The 18,076-nt window shown below is 39.1% G+C and overlaps 1 protein-coding gene across 3 annotated transcripts in view; it reads left to right on the top strand.

Moving 5' to 3' along the window:
- Positions 1–18,076, top strand: part of LOC136872814 (probable 3',5'-cyclic phosphodiesterase pde-5) — a 1,073,569-nt gene that overhangs the window by 15,078 nt on the left and 1,040,415 nt on the right. For all 3 annotated transcript variants that reach the window (XM_068227550.1, XM_068227549.1, XM_068227551.1), the window contains one exon: positions 11,811–11,868. In XM_068227550.1, the coding sequence (XP_068083651.1) occupies positions 11,811–11,868 (58 nt within the window). The remainder of the gene's footprint in view (positions 1–11,810; positions 11,869–18,076) is intronic.

The raw sequence follows: 18,076 nt of genomic DNA, 5'->3' as shown, positions 1-18,076 counted from the left end.
GTGAGTCAGGGTAAGGGCTGTAATAAAAATGGAGAAAAGTTGTCAGAGCTGTGTGGTACGGTAGACCTATATATTTTGAATGGATGGTGGCGTGGCGACGAATTAGGGAACCTGACATAACGGAGACAGTGTGTAGTTGCCTAGGATTAAAAGCATGAAGGTTAAGGAAAGGGGAGAGTCACATCACCTGCCAATTATAGTCAGAGTAAATGATAGAGTGGGTAAGGCATTAACAAGCAACGCGATAAAATTCAAAGAAGCATTAGTTACTAAATATAGGTGGAGAGAGGAGCTAAAGAAAGAGTTTATGAACTATTATGAGGGAGAAATAGGCCAGATAATGAAAGCTGGAATAGACTCAATGATCGAGAATAACGTAACGAGTGTAGTAGTAAAACTAATAAAAAACACTGTAAATATGGCAGGGGAGAATATGAGGGCAAAGGAGGGGAAATACATAATAGGAAAGAGTTGGTACAATGATGAATGCAGGCATGAAAAGTACGAAGTACTGAAAGCATTGAAGGCGTATAGAAAGTACGGGGGAGAAAATCATAGGATTGAATTTTGTAACTTGAGAAAAGAATATAGAGAAATACTGTATACAAATAAGCCCGAATGGCAGAAGCAGAGAGTTGTTGAATTGAATATTAATTCAAAGCAGAATGGAAGTAGAAAAGTATGGAATACAATTAAGAGGATCTGTGGAATGCAGAAACTTCTTCGGCAGGCTGAAATAAGTCAGTCTATCTGGGTGGAGCACTACAAGAAATTCTTAGGGGTTGAAGATGGGTGGAGACCGAAATTAGAAGAAAACGGAATATTGGTAGGGTTGGGGTGTACTGTGCCTGCATTGGATAAGGAAATATCGATAGAAGAAGTAAGAGAGGTCTTAAGGAAATCCAAGAAAGGTAAATCAGGAGCGATTTCGGGTATCACTAACGAATTTTGGAAGCAGGTGGCGCAGAATAAAGATATCCTAGAAAGTATTGTTAAATTATTTAACAAAATATTTGAAGGAGGGTGGGGGTGTTTCCAAAATCTTGGCAATAGGGAGTGATGTGCCGAATCTACAAGAAGAAAGGAGAGAAATCTAATCTGAATAATTAAAGGGGCATAACGTGGTTGGATACATTAAGCAAAATATACACAGGTGTGTTGGTAAAAAGGATTATGAAGTGGGCGAAGGGGGGATCGATTCTGGTGAGACTTCAGTCAAGCTTTAGAGAAAGGATGAGGACAACTGATAATATTTTTGTAGTGAAAACAATAATGGATAAGGATGTAAAAAAGAAAGATGGAAAATTGTGCGTTACTGCTATTGACTTGGAGAAAGCATTTGATTCTGTGAGCAGAGGGGCGGTCGTGGCTAAGATGAGAAGGATAGGGCTGTCTCATAAGATGATAAGAACGATTGAGAATGTATATTCAGAAGTGAAGTGCTCAATTAAAATTAAGAAGGTAGTCGTAAATGGGGAAATATATATAAAATAAGAGTTTTCTCTGTACATTGCTCAGAATTTAAAAAGGATGGTATTTCCGTGCCGTCTCAAAACTCACGAGTCTCAAAAGTCACGAATTCCAGGAAGAGGATTAGTAAGAATTTCTCTACCTGGGCCAGTCTCAAAACACACGACCAGGGCCAGTTCTTTTTTGAATGGATAAATCTCCACCCTTTTAGTGATGGGATAATGGAATACTTTTAACAATCCAATAACGTCCATCCGATTATTTAAATAATCGAATGAAAAATCAATTTAAATAATGGAATGAGTTTCAAATATCATTCAGTTATATCGCACAGAATGATCGGATGCGTCATGAATATCTTTTTCGGTTTAAGTGTGTCGGGTAGACAATCTATTGAACTAAGCGAATAGAAGAACTCTTCCAAAAAATATAAATACGCCTTTTTTCAAATGAATCTCCACGTGTTGAAACGAAATGAGTGAATTAACTGACTTGATCTTTAATATCTCTAAAATAAAATTCACCGGGCGAGTTGACCGTGCGGTTAGGGGCGCGCGGCTGTGAGCTTGCATCCGGGAGATAGTGGGTTCGAATCCCACTGTCGGCAGCCCTGAAGATGGTTTTCCGTGGTTTCCATTTTCACACCAGGCAAATGCTGGGGCTGTACCTTAATTAAGGCCACGGCCGCTTCCTTCAAACTCCTAGGCCTTTCCTATCCCATCGTCTCCATAAGACCTATCTATGTCGGTGCGACGTAAAGCCACTAACAAAAAAATAAATAAAATTCTTTATTCAAGTAAATGCCGCCTTCTGGCCGCATAGTGGAACTAAGCCCCAGCACCACCAACCGGCAGTTCCTTTTAACTAGCAGCGGGCAATATACCTACTTTAATTTTATGTCGTCCGGCTGCATCATAAATTGTTAGCATGCTGGCCTTTGGTCCAAGGGGTCAATGGGGTCCCGGGTTCGATTTCCGGTCGAGTCGGAGATTTTAACTTTCGTTAGTTGATTCCTATGGCTTTGGTACTGGGTGTTCGTGCCGTCTTCAGCATTAGACTTCATCTTAGGTCGGGCCTCATCCTCATAGACGCGCCGGTCACCTGTACGGCGTCAGCTCTAAAGACCTGCAGCAGACCTCCCCGAAGGCCACACATCATTATTATAAATGCATGTGAAAGGTAAAAAATGTATTATATTAGCTTTAGGACAGGAGCAAAATATTTAAATAATAATAATAATAATAATAATAATAATAATAATAATAATAATAATACACCTCGGTCTTTTTCATTCACCAGCCATAATTTTTCGCCTGTGGGTTGGAGTGGCAGAATAACATCCACAGTATCTCCTGCCTGTCGTAAGGGAAGCGTGAGTCACCGCGCACCTCATCCCTCCTGCGGTCATCGCAAGTTCCTGCTGTCCGGAGTCGTGAATTTTGAGACTCATTAGCATGTTTACTTTAGCAACCAGTTTGTAGTCGTGAGTTTTGATACTATTTGTCACTAATTTTAGCCCGTGAGTTTTGAGACGTAACCGGTATTTCTGTATCACTCGTGTCCACAGTAACAAGGAAATGCACTTTCTAATTTTCCGTGATTTCTGTCTGTCTGTCTGTCTGTCTGTCTGTCTGTATGCATGTATGTATGTATGTATGTATGTATGTATGTATGTATGTATGTATGTATGTATGCACACGCATCACGAGAAAACGGATGAAGAGAATTTAATGAAAATCGGTATGAAAAAGTCGGTGAATAAGTCGCTATAATCCATGCTATAAATAATTGTATTCACGCTGAGTGAAATGGTAGTTCAGGGGAAGGCCTAAAATGTAATTCTCAAATATGTATGTTATTGGTGGTCGTATCTTAATGCAAATCGGTATTCAAGGTCGGGAAATGCGTCGATATAATCTAGGCCATGATAATTTTATTCACGCTGAGTGAAATGGTATTTTAGGGGAAGTCCTAAAATTTAATTCTCAAATATCCATGTTATTAGTGCTCGTATCGATATAAATACTACATAAGTAAAGTTACATAGGCCTAGTATTAAATTTCCGATCATTCATGTCTTATACATTGTTACCGTACCGACTATTATCACAGAGATAGTCATTAATTTGGATTTTTCTTACCAAGACCTTCTCAGCGCCGAGTCACAAGAAAATGGGTAAACAGAATTGAATGGAAATCAATATGTAAAATCGGAGAATAAGGAACTACAGTCTACGCTATAAGTAATTTTATAAGACGCCCTAATATCACAAAGTCGAAAGAACTAAATGTGAAGGCCTACAATATAGAAAGCTCATAAAATTGATCAACAATAACATTACATTGACTATTGTTTGTTGTGATGTGCTTTGTGTCTTCTGTTGCCACTCATCTCCGATAGATGGGATTACTGCTGTGTACGGTGTATTTTTGTAAATTTACCTTACGTTGCACCGACACAGATAGGTCTTATGGGGACGGTGGGATAGGAAAGGGCTAGGAGTGTGAAGGAAGCACCCTTTGCCTTAATTAAGGTACGGCCCAAACATTTGCCTGGTGTGAAAATGGGAAACTACGGAATACCATCTTCGGGGCTTCCGACAGTGGGGTTCGAATCCACTAATCCCTGGATGCAAGCTCTCAGCTGCGCATCCCTAACCACACGGCCAACTCGTCCGGTCGTACCGAGTGTAACAGCCTGCCTGAATATTGGCGAGAAGTAGCTGGGAGTTAGATAACTTTCTTCTTTAGCATGTTATGACTCTGGTTCATAAATTTTCTGAAACTAGTGGTACGTAACACACTGATTCATCAAAGCATTCAAGCTATTCAATCCCTACTCTGAGGCACCGACTGGAATGAGCAGAGTGCATATTTAATGGAATAAAGGCAGAGGAGTGTTTACGGCTGTCTTCGGCCTGGTCATTCCAGCTCTGGAACTTTGGACTATTAGTTCGGCACCGTAGTACTGTTCGTTAAAAGTGAGAAAATGTGCGGTTTTTCATTTGATCGAGTATTTTATATGATAGCATTGCTTTTAGTCGCTACTTTCTTACTGCCGTTTTTGTAATGACGTATGTTGACTTCAGTTAGGAAAACCACAAACTCAGTTTTTCTGAAAATCCCGTAGAGAAGCACGAGTACATCAGCTAGTATTCTCTAATGTACGGTTGAAACAGGGTTGTATGTTGTGACCTGTACTGTTCTTGTTGTTTATAAATTATATATTTCAATCGAAAGGTTTTGAGGCAGGGGTTTACCCAAGTCTTGAGAACCAGGATATTCCGGGTTTCATTTTTGCTGATGACATTCTTCTGCTCACATTGACAACCAATAGTATGCAGGGTAGTATAAATTTAGTGGTAAATTACTGTAAAGAGTGGAATTTAAAAATTAATGCACAGAAAACCAGGGTAATGGTAAAAAGGGATATAAATTGTCAAAGAATTAAAAATGGTGGATGGGTGAGACGAGATTAGAAGTTGTCAAGAAAGTAGAAAATTGGGGTCTGATATTAAATAGAAAATGGGAAGAGCAAATTAAAAGAGTAAACTAAAGGGTATGAGTGCACTGTCGGTCATTAACATACTGGAGAAAAAGATGCCCATCACAGATTACCGAGTGTATAAACATGTTTTTAATGCATTGGTTAAATCTAGCGTGTTGCACGGAGCGGAAATCTGGGGAACTGAAGAGAGGGTTGATACAATTACGAGTAGATTTGGTAAAATAATTGGGACCACCCAGTTGTACAGCTAACTGTGGAGTGAGAATGATGTGCAACGATGTAAGTCTGAAACCGGGTATTATTAAAAAGATAATCAAGCTTTGGTTAAGACTGAAGCTGGGAGAAAGTGGCGTAGCATTACAGATAGCATACCAACACCAAGTGAAACATCATAACCAAGGATACTGGGTGGATGGGGTACGGAACATTCTGGAAACGGTAGGAATGGGATATTACTGGAAAAGAGACTGTATAGAGAAGATGTGGATATGTAAAAAGTAATCCTAAGAGTTAAGGATACTGAAAAGCAACGTATTGCTGCACAATGTAGAAGAAAGATGCCATTAGAAGAATGTTGTAATTTAAGTGGGAGAATGAGGATAAATGTAGAGATTATAACAAATAACGGAATGAGGGGTATAATATGGTGGTTAATGGGGATACATAAAGCATATAGACAAAACAGAGATGAAAATAAATGCTTACTATGTTCTGAAGAAATGGGATGGGTACATCTTATAAAAGATTGTTCAGAGATAAAGCAAATACGAGAGAAATTTATGGATGAGGAGGATGTTAGGAAAATTGATAACGAAAATCACTGTATACAATTGTAAAGTTATTGAACAGAGAATGGATGCACCCGGGCAGAATCGCAAAATTATTTAACATTATTATGGGAATGTGGGAGCCTCCGTGGCTCAGACGGCAGCGCGTCGGTCTCTCATCGCTGGATACCGTGGTTCAAATCTCGGTCACTCCATGTGAGATTTGTGCTGGACAATGCGGAGGCGGGACAGGTTTTTCTCCGGGTACTCCGGTTTTTCCTGTCATCTTTCATTTCAGCAACACTCTCCATTCTCATTTCATAGCATCTATCAGTTATTTCTGAAATCACTTTGGGAGTTGCGACCCCATCGTATTAAGAGCCTAAATATGATTCATTCATTATACCCCTAACCCGGTCAATGACTGGAAAAGAGGTTGTAGGTATTCATTTTCAGGGGAATATGGAGTAAGTAAACTGAGGGAAGGAAATGATGTGATACATGTAAGCCAGGAACTAATTGTGCCTAAGGTGATTAGGCAATGTAACTCCGTTGAAGTCTAGAGCCATTAGGTACGTAGATTTAAGGTATAGTATGGAACTATTTTGTCGTAGTAGTTCTATTAGTCTGCTTGTGCCCTATTTTTCCGTATTGCCAATAGTCTGAAAAGACAATACACAAATATTATTTTTTCTTTTTTTGCTCAATAGTCTGAAAATACAATATTGAGATTCATTGAGGTTTTGTTTGCATTTTATATACCGTACTGATATCCATTGATGTTTCGGTTTTTCTTTCAAGTTCCATCTATCATCACAATTCCTACATTAATTTCAGGTTATTCCTTCTCTGTTCAATATCTAATCATCTGTGTTTTATATTAATATTAATTGAAAGTTCCATTTATTAACACAATTTCAACAGTCATTTCAGGTTATTCTTTCTAATTTTTGTATACTGCATGTATCACAAATTATGAAATGATTGCAATAAACAATACCCTCTCCCTAATCTATGGTTTTCGAGATTATGAGAGACGGGTATCTTTGAATTAAATTGAATAGTCCATCTGCGACCATATTTTCTGATCCTCTAATGTGTCGCACGTCGAATTGAAAGTCTGAAATTCGAATAGCCCAACGGGCGATACGTACCATACCACGAGGCCTAGCTAAAACCCAATTTAAAGCTTGATTTTCTGTGTCTAATTCAAATTTAACATGCTTCAGATGGAGGCGGAACTTCTCCAAGGCAAACAGGACTGCCAGACCTTCTAATTCATAGATGGAGCACTTGAGCCGATAAAGTCCTAGACGCCTGGGCGATAGGCCACCTTCCGAGTTCCGTTTCTTGAAGAAGGACAGCAGTAACAGCAGATGAAAAGGCATCGGTTTGGACTATGAATTTCTCAGAGAAATCTGGCATAGCTAATACTGGGGCGTTACAAAGAGCTAATTTAAGATCTTCAAACGCAGCTTGCTGCGACGCCCCCATTCGAATTTGACCCCTTTTCTACGAAGTAGGTTAAGGGGCGCCGCCATATTAGCGAAGTTAGGAATAAACTTCCTGAAGAAATTCGCCATGCCTATGAACCTAGCGATTCCTTTGATGTCTTTAGGAGTCACGAATAGCCTGCGTTCTGGAATGATCGATAGCAATACCATCGGGCGATACAAAATGTCCTAAAATGACATAGAAGGCTTAGGAAACGCCACCTTAGGTAATTTGACAGTCAACCCAGCCTTACGAAGGCGATTGAGGACTTCCTTCAGGTGATCTAAGTGTTCTTCAAAGGTCTCCGAAAACACAGCGACATCGTCGAGATAATGATAAAAATATTCGACCATATCCAGCAGTCGAGTAAGGACAGCCGCACCCGTGGGGAGCACGGAAGGCACGCGGTTGTATTCATACAAATTCCAACCAGTGGCGAAAGCCGTTAGATGTTTGGATTCTTCTGCCAGAGGTATCTGATTATATGCCTTGTTAAGATCTAAGATGGTGAAGAACTTAGCCTTACGAAACCACGAAAAACATGAATGAAGATCAGGCAGGGCCACAGATTGTAATACGACCTTACGATTTAATGCCCCGTAATCAGTGACAGGTCTGAAACCACCTTGGGGTTTCGGTACAAGAAAAATGGGCGATGAATACGCCGACTTTGAAGGTTGAATAATGCCATCTTTTAACATCTGATTAATTATTTCGTTAAGATGGAGATAGCCTATAAGGAGGAAACCTAACTGGAATAGAATCGGTGAGCTTAATCTTGTACTCAGTGAGGTCAGTGACACTCAGGGTTTCCGAAAATACATCCGGAAAAGACTGAGAAAACTTTCGAATACTCTCAGCCTAGTCCTCAGGTAGATGCTTAAGATCTAAAGACATCTCACTCTGGGTAGGCGAAAGAGATGAAAATGACACAGAATTACAGTTCAAAAGAGGAATATTAATATTACTAGCAAACTTGAATGTGCACGACTTGCTCTGAAGATGGAGCACAAGACTGGAATGAGACATAAAATCGGCTCCAAATATTACAGGGCAAGACAACTGTTTAGCTACAAATAACTTAATAGTCCATATGAATTTTGAGATTCGAATTTTAGCAAAAATGAAGCCTAAAATTTCTAATGGTGACGAATTTGCTGAAATACATTTAATAGAAGACAAATAATACAACAGGCTTTCAACATGAAGTACCACACCTCAGAAATAATGGAACTAACGCTCCCTGAATCTAATAGCGCCGTGACGGGTTCGTTATATCAATTTTAAGATATGGCACAAATCCTGGAGTCTCGGAAGCAATTTTAAGGCATTCCCTAGGGCCTTCAAATAATAAATTAGAGGAAGTTTCTTCCTTGAAGGAATCGTTGCCTAATTCGACGGGGGCTGAGCTTCGGGAAAGTGAACATTGTGACTCAGTCGATGACACTAGTCACTTCCTAACGCCTGGGTTAGTGGAGGCAGCACCAGAAGTAGAACACGACGGTGTGCTGTTGAGTGAAGTGCAATTTTTAGCTAGATGGGAAAACGAACCGCACTTGAAACAACCTTAGAACAGACCTGCTCCGTTCCTACTTCCACTATACTTAACCGAGGGATACGTATATCTAAGGTGTTCAGTCGATCCGTATGCATAACAATTACGTGTTGGGAAAGTTCGGCGAGGTGGTGGCCGAGAACTGTTAATAATAATAATAATAATAATAATAATAATAATAATAATAATAATAATAATAATAATAATAATAATAATAATAATAATAATAATGTTATTTGCTTTACGTCCCACTAACTACTCTTTTGCGGTTTTCGGAGACGCCAAGGTGCCGGAATTTTGTCCCGCAGGAGTTCTTTTACGTGCCAGTAAATCTACCGACACGAGACTGACGTATTTGAGCACCTTCAATACCCCCGGACTGAGCCAGGATCGAACCTGCCTAGTTGGGGTCAGAAGGCCAGCGCCTCAACCTTCTGAGCCACTCAGCCCGGCTCCGAGAACTGTTAGAAGACGGAGGGGGCTCCCTGGTGACTCGTAAAGTGTCAGCATACCTCACTCCTTCGGCTGGCACTGCCATTGATTCGAGTTCCGAGAAGGTTTGGGGTCGAGAGGCAAAACATAAGTACGACCTATAAGGTGGAGAGGTTCCTTCGACAATGGTTTGCACAATTTGGTCTTCTGGAAAATGAAGAGCGAATACCCTAGTATGAAATTTAATATCTTGAATGAAATCAGCCAAGTTTTCGTCCAACCTCTGTACTCTGAAGTAGTACTTCTGTATTAACGATGACATAGCTCTAGCGGGAATAAAGTTGGCCAAAAGATGGGCATGGAAATCTTCAATATAACATCTGTCAGCTATTGCTTTTACGATTTTATCCGAGAGGACGCCTACAAAATAGGGGTAAATTATTTGGAGTATTTCACAGTGAGAGAGAGCAAATACCAAAGCATGGTCTTGAAATTCGACTAAGAATCTTAGAAATGAAATAACCTCATTACTTGAAATAATTTGAAATTTGAAGATGCCCTTTGGCAATATCTGCCACAACCGTGTCACCGGACTGGACGTTCCTAGTTAGAAGTTCATAAATTAATTCCTCCTTGCGCAAGTACCCAGGCGCAAGGACTTCGCGAGGACCAGATATAGTGATAGAAAATCTAACAAACTTAGAAAAATTCCAGCAACCGACAACATTTTTAGAGTTCGGTATTACATTCAACCACGCTCTGCTACCACTTCTTACCGTGTTTGTGTGGATCAGAGAGGTGAAGGAAGGTGCGGGAATGAATGGGTCGATATAAGAGAATCAGATTAATTTAAAACTGTAAAATTAGAGCTATAATTATTTCTTTGCTATCTTTCTTTCCTTTTCATATTTTAAATTTAAACTTAGCTAAGAAAGCAACAATTCAGGTACAGAACTAGCTCGTTAGCTAGTTGGAAAAATCAGAATAATCAACCAATTGCCAATTAACAATCTGAGCTTAAAGCTCCCAATTTACAAATGTCACTTGAGCCCTACTGCTCCATTCAATCAATAATCAAGGAGAGGGAACTCCCTATTTCTTTTACACCGTTAGTAAGAGCGTCTTTGCTCTATAAAATTTACACTTAGGAACCTATTTCCGGAAACGTCCAGGCCTATCAAAGACACAACCTACATTTTACAAATTCAAACAGTATTCACTGTCGTATATGCTCAACAATCTAATATCTTTACATAAAAGGAATGAAATAGAGTTTAACGGGGGTATCGAGTACCCATTCTACGAGGCCTTTGTTAAAAACAAGTTAAGTTACTGGCCCAAAAATCAAAATGGTACGGAGGCGGCACTTGCGCTCCTTGGAAATAGAAATGAAAAGCTTAAAACCCTATTTGGGCTTATGGCCCGGCGTTACAGAGCCTAAGCCTATACTCCTGAGGTGACTAGAATGAGAGAATATTTAAGTTACGAAGGTTACGAACTGAAAAAGGTTACAAAATCATAATCACCTTAAAATGAAGTTGATAGGGAACACGAGAGGATCGCTCACTCTCTGTTCCCTGATTTCGGTTAAGTTCCTTTGACTTGTTTGAAATTTACATTTTAATTTTGGAGTTTACATTTTAGATCATTTAAGTTACATTTTTAAGGATTGGAAAACTTCCCCTCGAGCTAGCTTTCAAAGACTATCGCTTAGTTAAACCAGGACTGCCAATTGCTTGAGCTGGTGGACTTCTCGAAGATGGACGGGGGCCTCCGCATCCTCTATAAACACACATTCTGTATACTGGAACGATCAATAGGACAACCTAGTCCGAAAATATGCCAGCTTTTATACGCGAGAGGAAAGTTCCAAAAAGCTCTGGGCTAAGGCCCGACACACCCCGAAATCTTATTGGGTAATTAAATAAATACCAGTAACCTTTGACTGGATGAAAAATAAATATACAAAATTTTATATTGGCCAACATCTTAAGCTGGCGGGAAGAGATCGTAATGTTGTAAACTTTAACATACCAAAAACAAAGAATAAACAATTCAGTTTAGGAAACCTCACAATATAAAATTACTTTATAATTTTAATAGTCAACATTCACACCAGAGGGCATAACGTAAGTTACAGTAGAGACATCTGTAGAGAAATGTCCGAATTTCTTGTATTAGTTGTTGTGAGTTTTAGATATTATGGCATTCTCCGAGGCGCTTCATTTAACTTACATGAGCTGGGTGGGTGCACCCTCCGGTACAATTTTCAAGTGTTATTTTCAGGCAGTGTAACAGAAGCAACCGTGCAGGCTGTGATGTATCCTCAGTGTATTAGCTTTAAGTAGACATATAAAACTGTGTAGATTTATTTCTTACCTGGAGGATATTTTGTATTTTATGTAGACAAGTAGAAGCTGCCACCACAAGATTTTGCTAGGGCTAACATTATGAGTCCGAAATGTGCTCGCTCTAGTTATGGGATTCTACACTCGTCTGGAAAACCAGAGTCGTCAGTTTGAGCACTTCCTCTCCTTTCATATTTAGAGACATTCATATACATCTTCGCACTTGTTTTTTTCAGGTGATAAGAGGACGTCCATCGAGACATGTGGCGCACCTCCTGGCACCGCAGACATCAGGTGAGAAACAGTAACATCTTACACGTATCTCCCCTACCCCACTACATTTCATCAAGTGTGCTTTCTTATGCCGTAATACGTTATATGTTACAATGCAGAATGCTGTCAAGTTGACCACGTAGCAATCCGGTATCCGCAGGCCACAGCGCCTGCAAACACCGCTATGTATTGGCGAAATACTGACCGCATTTCTTGAGAACCACCGCACCTTACACGACAAATCCTTACGGGCCAATGTTCTAAGCAGAAATATTTCTTAAAGCGAGGAGCAAGAACCCTCAAGACCAGACGATGGCTCTTCAATTAATTATTTTCATAAACATTGGAACATCCAAAAAAGTGAGGAACACTTCTTTCATAAGCGTTGATCGGGCTTGTAGATACTCGCTATAAGCCAAATGAGTTGAGTTTTCTAACCCGTTATTGCAAAAGAAAATCCAGGTCTTGCTTATTGCCAACCTCTGAAATTGATTTTCTTGTTCTTTTAATGTTGAACAGACAGCGTACGGGTCCCATACTACGACAAACGTAAAATTAAGCAATTTCCTCGATTGTGCCAAACGCTGAAGGGTTAAGGGGCCCGAAAAGCTTTCAAATTGTGAGTATTGGATAGCTGTATCAAACTAGAGAGAAAACAAATTTCGAAACTCACTTCCGGCCTAAATGCAGTTCCGGGAAAACCAGCCTAAAATCGCTTGTTTCTCTACTCGTTTTCTTTTTGATGCAAGTCCTAGTCCAAATTAACTAATTTACGTAATTCTTTCTATAATATGCTCCTTGGTTCAGCACACTCAGGCTTTTTTGAGCTTTTGAAAAACGTCCACACCAAATGTAGTTAAAGTGGTTTAAGTGAAACTCTGTGTTCACTCACATTAACGCTCGTAGTGGTAGAACAAGGCAAACAGCTAATCTAATGGACCGGATAACGATGATTAATTTTCAGGAATAAATGAAGAATATATTTTCATACTTTATTATATTTGATTTGCCTAAAATTCGTAGCTCATATCTTTAGGATGTTTTCAACATTGAGTGGCTTGCCAGTAGAACTAGAACAGTACATTTTTCTTTGTGTATTGATACGCTACTATGTTTTAGCAGTGCACATGCTCCCTGTCCGAAATAGTTCGACTAATCAAATCTCAAAACAGGTCATTAGAACTTTCGACCAGGGTATTTGGCGTGTACCATTAAGTTTCTCGTGGAGTATTTCATGAAGGAATCCATATTTCATAGGGTGTCTTATCCAGGGTGATAACCAGAGCAGATCCGACTGTTGCACGGTCCGTTTTTAATCTTTGAACGCCATTTTGCTGGATGAAATTCTCCGAAGCTTCATGTCAGCATTAATAGTATCATGCAATCGCTGTTTGGGGTCTTTCGTCAACTTTTCGTTGGTAAGTACCACGCAGGGGACGTTTGTATCACATTTTCTGATTGATTGGGACGATGCCAGTTTTCCGCCTCATGACATGAGATGCCTACTGACCACCGTAGCGTACGCAGCTGCATTCTACTGTGCGGTACAGGTTTGCCTGTCTGTCAGTCATAAAACACGCCATCTCTCGTTTCCTCACTCTACTGTGCTCAACCCGTCCGCGGCGGCTTAGTTTTAATATCAGATATGAGTAGTGACAGGGCAACACGGGGTCCCTCAGGATAGTACTATTGGACGGTTATGTTTTCTTATATACATACTAGCAAGATACCCGTGCTTCGCTACGGTATTATACTGAAATTTATAATTGAATGCTTATTGTTTTAGAAATATAATCCGCCGAAATTCGCGATCTGACTCGTTCTCTGCGAGAATCCACCAAAATTCCCGATCTATTATTTTACGGCACGTTTCCTCCCATTTTTAAATCTTCCTTTCCAGCAATCGATTTCGTACTTCCCGGGTTAGGCTCAGGTATTCCTCCAGGTCAGTTGGGTCCGTAAATCTTTGCCATCTTTTCCTATAATATTTTTAATACGGATATAATCCTTCAGGAGATCCGGCGTGCTGTCATACTGGGTGCCTTGGCGGCACTGAACCCGCGACCGGACTGCATTCTTAGTCATTACCCCTCCAGGAGCCGTTTCCATCGCGGTCCGCAATTTGACGACGGTCCGGAATATTATTATTATTATTATTATTATTACTATTATGTGTTGCTGGAATGGCTGATGACAGGGAAAACCGGAGTATCCGGAGAAAAACCTGTCCCGCCTCCGTTTTGTCCAGCACGAATGCCACATGGAGTGACCGGGATTTGAACCACGGAACCCAGCTGTGAGAGGCCGGCGCGCTGCCGCCTGAGCAACGGAGGATCCTTATAAGTACATTAATAACAGTAAAATCAATTGGTCGCACCTCCTTCTACACCCCACCGCCGTTAAGTTTATTTACAGCCACCCCCCCCCCTCGAAAAAGAATTAAAAGGATGCTTGTTTCTTTATGTTTAAGGGAGATTCTAAACACCAATGTTCACGTCTATTACCTTCATTTTTGAGATATAAGTATCCACATAAAAATAATTTACTTTTTTTCACTTCATTTCACAATAATCTCTCCTCCCCCTAAATGAATTTTCCAGCAAAAAAATACTTGTTTCTTTAATAGTAAAGGATCTTCTAAATACCAATTATCATGACTCTAACTTCTTCAGTTTTTGATTTATGTGTCCTCATGAAAGGAATTCAACTCTTTTACACTCCCGCCCTCCAAGATGGTTTCCCCAACAAAACGCCTTTTTCTTTGTTTTTAAAGGAGATCCAAATACGAATTTTCACGTCTGTAACAACTTTAGTATTAGATGTATGTATTCTCATACAATTAAGTCAACTAATGTTTCAATTCTTTCACCCCCCCCCCCCCTTCATTGGATTTTCCGAGAATACGTGTTTCTTTACTTTTAAAGCAGATTGCAAATATCAAATTTCACATCTGTAACATCTTCATTTTTGAGATATCAGTAGCCTAATTAAAAGAATTCATCACCATTTTCAGTCACTTTTACCCCCCCCCCCCCACCGCCCTCCACCCAAGTGGTATTTCCGAAAACTAAAAATACACTTTTCTTTATGTTTAATAGAGATAAAAAAATACCATTTTTCACTTCTGTAGCATGTTAAGTTTTTTAGATATCCGAAAAAATTCTCATTTTAAAATTTCACCCCTTTTGGGTTCCCCTTAAGTAGAGTTTCCAAAACAAATAACCTATATTTCTTTACATTTACAGGAGATTTACACCCACTTTTTACGTCTGTAACATTTTACGATTCCAAGATATTCTGTAGATATAGTCTTTCAAAAAATTCACCCCAATTTGTCACTCCTGTTTAACCGCCATTAATTGGCTTTTCCAAAAACTAAAAAATACGTGTTTCTTTATTTTTAAAGGAGATCCCATATGCGAATTATCAGTTCTATAATATCTTTCATTTCTGAGATATGTGTATCCTCATTAAAGGCATTCAACACATTTTTCACCCTTTTACACCCCTCCTATTAGGACTTACTGGAAACAAAAAAATACGTGTTCCTTTATTTTTAGAGGAGATTCTAACCACCAATTTTTACATCTGTAAATTTTAAAGTTTTAAGATGTAGACACACTCATTTTAAAAAATTCACCCCCGTTTTCACCCCCCAATATTTGGATTTTCCAAAAACGAAAAAATACCTGTTTCTTTACTTTTAAAGTAGATCCAAAATACCAATTTTCAGGTTTGTAATATCTTCAGGTTCTGAAATATAAGTATCCTCATGAAAGGCATTCAACCCATTATTCACCCTTTTACACCCTTCCTATTGGGATTTTCCGAAAACAAAAGAATACGTGTTTCTTTATTTTTAAAGGAGATTCTAAATACCAATTTTTACATCTATAAACTTAAAAAGTTTTGAGATATAGATACACTCATTTTAAAAAATCACCCCCTTTTCACCCCCCCATTAATTGTATTTTGCACAAACAAAAAATACGTATTTATTTATTTTTAAAGGAGATCCCAAACACCAATTTTCAGGTCTGTAATATCTTCAGGTTCTGAAATATAAGTAGACTCATGAAATGCATTCGACCTCTTTTTCAACCTTTTCCACCCTTCCTATTAGGATTTTCCAAAAACAAAATATACGTGTTTCTTTATCTTTAATGGAGATTCTAAATACCTATTTTTACACCTATAACCTTTAAAAGTTTTGAGATATAGATACACTCATTTTAAAATATTACCCCTTTTTTACCCCCCTTAATTGGGTTTTCCAAAAACAAAAAATACGTGTTTCTTTATTTTTAAAGGAGATCCCAAACACCAATTTTCAGGTCTATAATATCCTCATTTTCTGAGATAAAAGTAGCCTCATTAAAGGCATTCAACCCCTTTTTCACCCTTTTTCATACCTCCTATTGCGATTTTCCGAAAACAAAAAAATACGTGTTTCTTTATTTTTAATGGAGATTCTAAATACCAATTTTTACATCTGCAAACTTTAAAAGTTTGGAGATATAGATTCACTAATTTTAAAAATTCACCCCCTTTTCACCCTCCCATTAATTAGATTTTCCAAAAACAAAAAAATACGTGTTTCTTTATTTTTAAAAGAGATCAAAAGTACCAATTTTCAGGTCTGTAATATCTTCAGTTTCTGAGATATAAGTACCGGTATCCTGATTAAAGGCATTCAACACATTTTCCCCCATTTTCACCCTTTTTCACCCCTCCTATGGGGATTTTCTGAAAACAAAAAAATACTTGTTCCCTTATTTTCAAAGAAGATTCTAAATACCAATTTTTACATTTGTAAACTTTTAAAGTTTTAAGATATAGGTGCACTCATTTTAAAACTTCACCCCCCCTTTTCACCCCCTTAGCAACGGAATATCCAAAAATCCTCTCTTAGCGAGCACCTACATCTTAATATGAATGCATCCCCAAAACTTCATTTCATTATGTCCAGTAGTTTTGGCTCGGCGATGATGAATCAGTCAGTCAGTCAGGACAAGCTATTTTATATATATATAGACTAGCAAGATACCCGTGCTTCGCTACGGTATTATACTGAAATTTATAATTGAATGCTTATTGTTTTAGATATATAATCCGCCGAAATTCGCGATCTGACTCGTTCTCTGCGAGAATCCACCAAAATTCCCGATCTATTATTTTACGGCACGTTTCCTCCCATTTTTAAAACTTCCTTTCCAGCAATCGATTTCGTACTTCCCGGGTTAGGCTCAGGTATTCCTCCAGGTCAGTTGGGTCCGTAAATCTTTGCCATCTTTTCCTATAATATTTTTAATACGGATATAATCCTTCAGGAGATCCGGCGTGCTGTCATACTGGGTGCCTTGGCGGCACTGAACCCGCGACCGGACTGCATTCTTAGTCATTACCCCTCCAGGAGCCGTTTCCATCGCGGTCCGCAATTTGACGACGGTCCGGAATATTATTATTATTATTATTATTACTATTATGTGTTGCTGGAATGGCTGATGACAGGGAAAACCGGAGTATCCGGAGAAAAACCTGTCCCGCCTCCGTTTTGTCCAGCACGAATGCCACATGGAGTGACCGGGATTTGAACCACGGAACCCAGCTGTGAGAGGCCGGCGCGCTGTCGCCTGAGCAACGGAGGATCCTTATAAGTACATTAATAACAGTAAAATCAATTGGTCGCACCTCCTTCTACACCCCACCGCCGTTAAGTTTATTTACAGCCACCCCCCCCCCCTCGAAAAAGAATTAAAAGGATGCTTGTTTCTTTATGTTTAAGGGAGATTCTAAACACCAATGTTCACGTCTATTACCTTCAGTTTTGAGATATAAGTATCCACATAAAAATAATTTACTTTTTTTCACTTCATTTCACAATAATCTCTCCTCCCCCTAAATGAATTTTCCAGCAAAAAAATACTTGTTTCTTTAATAGTAAAGGATCTTCTAAATACCAATTATCATGACTCTAACTTCTTCAGTTTTTGATTTATGTGTCCTCATGAAAGGAATTCAACTCTTTTACACTCCCGCCCTCCAAGATGGTTTCCCCACCAAAACGCCTTTTTCTTTGTTTTTAAAGGAGATCCAAATACGAATTTTCACGTCTGTAACAACTTTAGTATTAGATGTATGTATTCTCATACAATTAAGTCAACTAATGTTTCAATTCTTTCACCCCCCCCCCCCCTTCATTTGGTTTTCCGAGAATACGTGTTTCTTT

The sequence above is a fragment of the Anabrus simplex genome, chromosome 1, assembly GCF_040414725.1.
Source record: "Anabrus simplex isolate iqAnaSimp1 chromosome 1, ASM4041472v1, whole genome shotgun sequence".
NCBI classification, from domain to species: domain Eukaryota; kingdom Metazoa; phylum Arthropoda; class Insecta; order Orthoptera; family Tettigoniidae; genus Anabrus; species Anabrus simplex.
Note: the sequence above shows the minus strand (reverse complement) of the source record. Positions and strands in the feature narration are given on the sequence as shown.